Below are 9,232 nucleotides of genomic sequence, written 5' to 3' on the forward strand. Positions count from 1 at the left end.
ACTGTTGTTTTATTCATTATAACTGTTGTTATGTTTATTATAATTTTGTTGTTTTTTATAACTGTTGTTATTTATTATAATTGTTGTTATTTATTATAACTGTTGTTAAATTTATTATAACTGTTGGTATTTATTATAACTGTTGTTATTTATTATAACTGTTGTTATATTTATTATAACTGTTGTTATTTATTATAACTGTTGTTTTATTCATTATAACTGTTGTTATGTTTATTATAATTTTTGTTGTTTTTTATAACTGTTGTTATTTATTGTAATTGTTGTTATTTATTATAACTGTTGATATGTTTATTATAACTGTTATATTTATTATAACTCTTGTTATTTTTTATAACTGTTGTTATTTATTTTAACTTGTTATATTTATTATAACTGTTGTTATATTTATTATAACTGTTGTTATTTATTATAACTGTTGTTATGTTTATTATAATTGTTGTTGTTTATTATAACTGTTGTTATTTATTATAATTGTTGTTATTTATTATAACTGTTTTTATATTTATTATAATAGTTGTTATTTATTATAACTGTTGTTATATTTATTATAACTGTTGTTATTTATTATAATTGTTGTTATTTATTATAACTGTTGTTGTATTTATTATAACTGTTGTTATTCATTATAACTGTTGTTATTTATTATAACTGTTGTTATGTTTATTATAACTGTTATATTTATTATAACTGTTGGTATTTATTATAACTGTTGTTATATTTATTATAACTGTTGGTATTTATTATAACTGTTGTTATTTATTATAACTGTTGTTATATTTATTATAACCATTGTTATTTATTATAACTGTTGTTATTTATTATAACGTTATGTTTATTATAACTGTTGTTATATTTAGTATAACTGTTGGTATTTATTATAACTGTTGTTATTTATTTTAACTGTTGTTTTGTTCATTATAACTGTTGTTATATTTATTATAATTGTTGTTATTTATTATAACTGTTGTTAGAGCAGAAAAACTTTGGCTGTAGCCACCTGTAGTGCACATGTGCAACTTCACACTTGGAGCATCTCACTACTCCGTGGGGGTTCCCCTGAAAATCTTCCCTCTGACCTGGACTCAGAAACCTTCAGTTTCAGAGAGGATGAAGACGTTGTCTGTAAATGAACGTTTCACGTCGTGTAAACGGGGCCTCAGACTTGCTGTCTGTCAATCAAGAGACAAATTTTATAGATGGATGATCGGCTGACATCTGTTTTTTTACACATTGAGCAGCCCTGATCTCAAGGATTTGGATATACAGTATAAATGGTTGAAAGAGTGATGAAGTTTTAAAAAATATGCATGTAAGACACTATAAAACTCTAAAGTGACATGTTGTGAAGTGTAAATTTCATGTTGGAGTGCACAGTGTGAAGTGTAGGTGCTCTGACCTCCAACAATAAAGAGGAAGCCTCCTAGAAGAGCCACACCATGCTGATATCGTGGCACCTCCATGGGCCTCAGAGCCCTCCACTGTTCGGTCATTTCATCATACACCCTCAGCTCTCGGCTCACCACCAGCTGCTGTCGCATCACGCCGCCCAGCGCCAGAATGTGTGTGGAGTCTGATCGAATCTGGGTTCTCTCGGTTTGCAGGGCCGGCTGCATGTAAGGCATCATCTGATAGTTGCTGGCCTCCAGCAGGAGGTTGACACAGGCGGTGTCAGAGCGCATCATGGAGTCGGAGCCCTCCTCCTCATCCTGGGAGATCTGAATCAGCTCACCGGGTCTCATCAGAGGGAAACGAATGTGGCGCATCAATGCGTAAACAGAGGAGTGGCGTTTGGGAGTGTCGTGGTCCAGCCATCCTTTGGCGATGTGGTAGAGCTCAAGCTCGGAGAAACCTTGCAGTGAGTTGCTGCTCAGAGCGTTGGCGATGCTGATGTCAGAGAGCTCCAAGTAACGGCTAGACTCCACTAGTGCCGTGAGGTTCTGGCTCACAAACTTACCTAAGTTCAATTAGAAATAATAATAATCATAATCAACCAGTTTTCCTACAAAACATGGTGCAATCATTTTTAAAGCACTCGAACAGATGACTGCTCCATTGTTGCTAAATAATGGATAAACCAACTGAAGCTGTCATTCAGTTTGATGCTTTGGTGCTTTTAACTTCTGTGTTACTCACCTATATTCAGCAGAACATCCTCAAGAAGCAAATCTGTGGCGATTCGCTCCACTTCCACACAATTATCGATGGTGATCTGCATCAAACCAAATCAGGGTCAGGTCAACAAAATGTGCATGTGCATGTGTTTTTGCAAAAGAAAACAACACACTATGTCCAAGAAATGGAAAAACTGTGCAAGTGACAGCAGGGAAGTAAACCCCTGTTGTGATCAGTGCTGGTTATAAGAGCTGCTGCGCTCTGAAGTGTAAGACGTTCTTCATCCAGACTCGTATGATAAACTCTCACCTCACTGCTCAGAAGCTCGTTGCAGAAGCTCAGAACCGGCATGACCTGTAGGAAGTTTGCAGCTTCCAGCGTGTCTTGAAGGTTGCCCATGTTAAGGATGACCTTGGATGTGTAGATGAAGTCTATAATGCTCTTTAAGCCCACTTTGGTGATGCCGTGCAGTTTGATCTCTCTCATTTCCTGCTCTTTCATGCCTCCTGAATCAGAAAGTACGGATGGAAAGGGACAGAAACAAGGTGAAAGCACGAATTTGCAACATTTGAGAGGATTGGGGTTGACCTGATGTCACAGTGCAAACTCATCAGAATTCAAACATACTGCTGACTCTGCGAAAGTCTGATGCTCAGATCACAGGGATTATGGGAACGCACTGGATGATGATGTGATCTAATACGAGTCTGCTTTAATATTGCAACTGAAAGTAAGGTGAATGCAGAAGTGACTCTGAAGGTCAACACATAATGTGTTGTGTATCCATTTGTTGTTGATCTACAAGTAAAGGAGTAGGAGTGTTGGAGCAGACAATGTGATTATGTCCTGAACCACAGGACAAAACTTCAAGAAACTAACAAAAGTGAATCCAGTTAAATTTGACCACTGCAGCTGGTTAGCATTAACTAATACAAGACTGACTGCAGCTCAGGCAGTTTAGCAGATATCAAGCTCCAACAGGAACTCACAACATATTCTGATTACCAACACATAGATCTTGAGATATTGTGTGGGATTCCTCCAAAATGGCTCCATCTCTATAATTTCTCAACACAATATATTTGTTTAAAACTCTGTTTATAAAGGCATCATGCATTTCTCCAAAGGATGTGAAGTCTTCAGTTTTTCCCTTTTTATATTTAAACTAATAATAATAATGGATTTAATAGAAACTGAGTATAATATAGTATTTTTTTTTAGTCCTTTCACTCTAAAGTTGCTTCAAAAATGTTTTCAGGACATTTACACACGTTCAGGCTGGATAAGGAGCCGGCCTGAGATGTTTTACATGATCTCCAGTGTTTCCTGTCGTCTTGTTCTGGACTTTCTCCACCATTTAAATCCTATTTCCCAATCCAACAAAACCAGAACGGACATGACAGCTGATATGAGACTTACATTTCCTGATTCTTCTGCTTTCAGCTGCATGAAAGAGAAAAACCAACCTGTGAACATGGCCTTGAAATAGTCACTGGACGATGCCATGATGACTCTGTGAACGGGGAAAGCTTCTTTGCTGTCTCCAGGAATCAAGACAACGTCACAGAGGGTCTCATCTGCACGGAAAACATTTAAGCCCTTTGGGGACAAAGTGTTAAAGAACAGAATGATAGAAGTTATCAGTAAAACACCAACATCTGAAGTACCTGAATGTTAAAGGTAAGACCTGTGAAGTTCATTTCTTCTGCCTTATTTGTGGTGATGTTCTTTCAGTGGGAATTAATCAAAAATCTCTTGATAATAATCATTTGTAAAATGTTTATGACACTTTTCTTGATTAAAGACAAGAACGTTTTGCACTTAAAGCATGACCCTTCCTTCTCTTGCTGTAGAGACATTATTCCACCCTGGCTCAGAGTCACCTTGAACAGCCTGTACCTGCAACATGGCTCCCCCATGTTTGCTGCTACTGAACTCCTTAGACAGCGGCCGAGGAGGAAGCTTGGGCTTCAGTGATTTGTCGGGGCGCTTGGGTGGTTTGTCCATGGGTGGGGGCAGAGGAGCAGGAGGCACAACAAACGCTGATGGAGAAGGCCTGTCATCTGTGAAGCCAAACGGAAGTGGAAGGACACATTGTAGATGATTTTCCACTTGATGACACACTTTGAACAGTGACGTCTCTGAGAGCGCACCTTGCTGAACAGGTGGAGCAGCAGGTCTCTCTGGCTGAGCCTGTGGTCTCTGATCTCTGGACTGATGCCTGCTGCCCAGACGGGACAGTCTGCGGCTCAGCCTGCCCACCCCGCTGTCATCTCCATTCCTTCTCAACAGGAGGAGGAAAACAAAAACAAGTTCAGTTTCATTTGGGGCATTATGTTTAGAATTTACTTCTAGAACAGCTACATATTTGTTATGTTTAATATAAAGTTAAACTAGGATAAAACTGAAGTACAGCATATTTTAAAAGTGGCTGGTTTCAGCAGTTTTAACTGGTTAACCCCCATTCCAAGCTTTGCCTCACAGATCCTCCTCTTTGTGCTCACGATGCCGTTTCCTTTTGTCTACGACTCTAAAGCACACTTTCTTGCACGCCTCTTTGTTCTGACACATTTGAATAATGGGTCCTGCACCTGATCAGTGCAACATGCATTCATTTGTTTTATTGATCCACTTGTTGGGTGATTAAAAAAGAGGAGCCAGTGGAAACATTTCAATGGCACAAATCCTTCTTTAAAAATGTCTGCTGCCAAGATGCCAATGTGTTAATGACATGCAAAATCTCTATGTGAATTTCTAATATATCTGATAGTAACTATGAAACATCCATCCATCATCTTTTACCCTCTTCTTCCATTCGGGGTGACGGGGGTCGCCGGTGTCCATGTCCAGCAATCACTGTGCGAGGGGCGGGGGACACCCTGGACAGGTCTCCAGTCCATCACAGGGACACATAGAGACAAACAACCATTCACTCTCTCCCCTATGGACAATTTAGAGTCACCAATCAGCCTAACATGCATGTTTTTGGTCTGTGGGAAGAAACTGGAGTACCTGGAGAAAACCCACGCATGCACGGAGAGAACATGCAAACTCCACCCAGACGGGCCCCCAGACCGGGATTTGAATCGGGAACCTGCTTGCTGAGAGACAGCAGCTCTACCAGTTGTGCCACCGTGCTGCCACTATGAAACTTTTTACTGTAAAGTGCTATGTGTTATCATCACTGTGTGTTTCTATACAATGATGAAGTTAGTTCCACTATAAGTAATCATCTTGACATACTTTATGAACACAAGAGTTGCATCTAAATTTCCATCAGCCCCTTATTCATTTTGTCAAGTTCCACCTGAGTCCACTCTGGTTTAAAACAACACTGGTCATACAGACAGAACAGAGCCGTTTCATGCAAGAACAGCAGATTCCAGACCAGTTAGAGAGACAATTATCAAAATGGCTGCTACCCTATTTATTTCCTGACTGTACCTGAGTTATTTCCTGTCCCAGTCTGTAAAATAAATACTAAAAAGGAAGTCTGACTTTCTGTATCTAAGGTTGTTAGGGATACAATAAAGTACAGTTTATTGTAACTAATCATTTTATACCTTTCAAATTGAACACGTGCACAATGATTACTTTATAGACAACTGTCATTGTTTTCTTCAGATGAACATAAATTCATTTCTTTTATGCCTGTAATACTGTAAGATGTGGTAAGAAATGATCAATATCCTGAATAAATGAATAATTATTAATCCTGACAATGCTAAAAACGAGAAACTATCGTACCCAATTTCATTGTCTCCGGGGGGTTGAGGACTGTTGTTGCGCTGGTGAGATTTCCTGTGTGGAGAAAACAACCTCAGGGGCCTCAAATCAATGATCACACAAAAAAACACACTGGATTTTACAGAAAATTTATTTAATAATGGAACATTTGGTTTATTTTTGGGAACGTTCATCCAGGCTAAATGCAAAAATGCATCAAACTTGCAGTTTTTTCAGTTAAATCCACTTTTCTACTTTTACAATACGCTTTGTTGCCTTATTTCACAAATATAATATAAACTGTTTTAAGTAGTTTTTTTTTTCTTCACAATGTAATGTAAAACACTTAAAAAAATAAAATGGCAGCTCAGCTTAGACTTTTTTTGGAACCTGGCGGTGTTCGTAAAACTTGAGTGTGAACCCTTTTACAGTTGAAACAGACCAATGTGAATATGTAGCATACAGTAATACTTTGTCAAACTGACAAACTGGACGTTGTGAGGAACCTACCTGGAAGAGATCCTCCTCAGAAGACTGGACCCAAGGCCTCCCTCTGAGTTGTCCATCTAGACCAGAAAAACTCTGAGAGGAAGCTTGAGCATGAAATGCCTGCTGCGCAGTACCAGCTGGTTTAAGAGTTGGAGCATCTGAGCGAGCATCACTGTCTGCTCAACTTAGCCGAGACCTCAGTCACTTCCTGTGCTACTTCTCTTTCTCGGTCTGCGTCTTTTCCGCATCTTTAACTTCTCCACCCAATTGTGACACAGTTGTGGTAGCAGGGTTTCATGTAAGATCAACAGGTTGCTTTTTAAACTGTAAATAGGAAATTCTGACACAATAATATTTTCAGCTTACAGGAAATGATGTTCACCCAAAGCCAAAATAGTGCTTAATCATTTTTGCATTAGTTTTGGTTTTCGGTTACCTTTTTTATGCTTTACACTAAAAACTTTAAAAAAAAGATTACATTTCCTTTGACCTTTAAAGACTGATAGATTGTTTCTATTATTTTAATGTCTTTTCCCTCTTCAGGAGTCTCCACAGTGAGTCGTCCTCCTCCATCTCACTCTGTCCTCTGTGTCCTCTGTCCTCACTCCATCTACCTCCATGTCCTCTCTAACTGCATCCTTATATCTCTTCTTTGCCTTTTTCCTGGCAGCTGCATTTCTAACATTCTTCTACCTTCACCGTCCCTCCTCTGGACATGTCCAAACCATCTCAGTGTGTCCTCTCTAACTTTATCTCCCAGTTGTTCAACCTGTGCTGTACCTCTGATGATCTCATTCCTGATCTTCTCCATCCTTGTCTCTCCTAAGGAGAACCTCAACATCTCAATTTCTGACACTTCCAGTTCTGTCTCCTGTCTTTTTGTCCATGTCTCTGTCTCCAGACCATACAACATAGCTGGTCTCACCACTGTCTTGTAAACTTTTCCTTTGACCTTTGCTGACACCTTTTTGTCACAAATCACTCCTGAAACTTTTCTCCATCCACTCCATCCTGCCTGGACTCTCTTCTTCACCTCTTTACCACATTCCCCATGTTCCTGGACAGTGGACCCAGAGTCCTTGAAGTCCTGCACCTTTGTGACCTCTGCTCCTTTTAGCCTCACTGTTCCACCTCCTCCCTCTCATTCACACACATGGACTCTGTCTTACTACGACTGACTTTCATTCCTCTTCTTTCAAGTGCATACCTCCACCTCTCCAAGTTCTCTTCCACCTGTTCCCTGTTCTCACCACAGATCACGTCATCTGCAAACCTCATAGTCAACGGGGATTCCTGCCTGACCTTATCTGTTAGTCGGTCCATCACCAGAGCAAACAAGAAGGGGCTCAGAGCTGATCCTTGATGCACTCCCACCTCCACCTTGAAGCTATCTGTCACTCCTACAGCACATCTCACCTCTGTCCTGCTGTCCTCATACATGTCCTGCTGTCCTCATACATGTCCTTAGTGTTGTAGTACTCGAGACTGGTCTTGATCTCAAGACCGGTCTCAAGACCACTTTTTGATGGTCTCAGTCTCGTCTCGGACTCTACCGCATTTGGTCTCGGTCTTGTCTCAGTCTCGGACATTGAGGATTCGGATTTTTTTTTCAAGACCAGTCAAGACCACAACTGTGGAAATATCATTAAATTGCCAGAATATTGTCCAGTTTATTTGCTAACATCTTTGTTTTTACTGGATGCAAAACGTCCTGGTTCAAATCCAAGCGATAACGTGACTCAATGCTAAATACATTTTTTGTTACCGCTATCATGCCCACCCCCTTTCACTCGCATGCATCACTCCCAGTGTTGCCAGATTGGGCAGTTTACTGCCAATTGGGTGGTTTTCATTCTGATTTTGCTGGGAACTCTGGGAAGATTTTTGTTGAATTGTTGCGTTTTGCCACATATTGCTAAATGACCTTGGCTTGTATATGTGTGTTCATGTTCAAACAGTAAATATACTGTAACAAGATATTGACTTGGCGGATTTTTGTGTGATGTGATGGTTTTTAACAAATTTTGGGGCTAGAAAACCTCGACTCTATCTGGCAACACTGGTCACTCCAAGAAAGTGAGAAGTGATTGTCTGGGTGCGGGAGAAGATGTCTGCCAAATCATCAGTTATAAAATTTGACTATTTAAATCACAAAGAATATACTTGTAACTAATATCCATTTATGTAACTTTTTTAGGTGTATATCTACTACTTTATTGAAACCACTGGTTATCCTTGGTGTTGAGTTTGGACTTATGAAGAGTGTTTTGCCACTTCAGTTTTTTAAGGCTTGGCATGTGATGAAACTGCTTCCAATTTAACAGTTTTATTGTTGAATCACATGAAGTTAGGCCACTGAAGTCTGATTTCTTTGTTATGTAGCTTTGAAATTTTACAAAAGCTGATACATTCATTCAAAAGCAAACTTAAATTTGCAGTATGTAACTTTTATAAAAAATGTTTTATAATAAAAAAATATTTTATTTATTTTATTTGAGGTCTTGGTCTTGACTTGGTCTTGGACCCTAAAAGTCTTGGTCTTGTCATGGTCTCAATACACTCTGGTCTTGGTCTTGACTTGGTCTTGGGTTAGGTGGTCTTGAACACAACACTACATATCCTGCTGTCCTCATACATGTCCTGTACCAGTCTAACATACTTTTCTGTCATTCCACATTTCCTCATGTAACACCACACCTCCTCTCTTGGCACTCTGTCAGATGCTTTTTCTAAATCCACAAAGACACAATGGAGTTCTTTCTGACCCTCTCTGGTCTTCTCCATCAGCATTCTCAAAGCAAAGATGGATCTGTGGTGCTCTTTCTTGGCATGAAACCATCCTGCTGCTCACAGTCACCTCTCGTCTAAGTCTTGCTTCCACAAC

At 39.5% G+C, this 9,232-nt stretch overlaps 1 protein-coding gene across 2 annotated transcripts in view; it reads right to left on the reverse strand.

The window, feature by feature from the left end:
• Positions 1–6,425, reverse strand: part of si:rp71-68n21.9 (kelch-like protein 9) — a 69,620-nt gene extending 63,195 nt beyond the window's left edge. The window contains exons 1-8 of one of the 2 annotated variants that reach the window (XM_037686672.1): positions 6,370–6,425; positions 5,881–5,934; positions 4,287–4,414; positions 4,033–4,196; positions 3,600–3,732; positions 2,443–2,639; positions 2,155–2,230; positions 1,418–1,975 (exon numbers count right to left, since the gene is read on the reverse strand). In XM_037686672.1, coding sequence (XP_037542600.1) covers positions 1,418–1,975; positions 2,155–2,230; positions 2,443–2,639; positions 3,600–3,732; positions 4,033–4,196; positions 4,287–4,414; positions 5,881–5,934; positions 6,370–6,425 — 1,366 coding nt within the window. Of the gene's footprint in view, positions 1–1,417; positions 1,976–2,154; positions 2,231–2,442; positions 2,640–3,599; positions 3,733–4,032; positions 4,197–4,286; positions 4,418–5,880; positions 5,935–6,369 lie in introns of both variants that reach the window. The other variant, XM_037686671.1, reaches the window with a different exon arrangement.
• Positions 6,426–9,232: the final 2,807 nt, after the last annotated feature.

This window comes from Nematolebias whitei, chromosome 13, assembly GCF_014905685.2.
Source record: "Nematolebias whitei isolate Nwh7 chromosome 13, NemWhi1, whole genome shotgun sequence".
NCBI classification, from domain to species: Eukaryota; Metazoa; Chordata; class Actinopteri; order Cyprinodontiformes; family Rivulidae; genus Nematolebias; species Nematolebias whitei.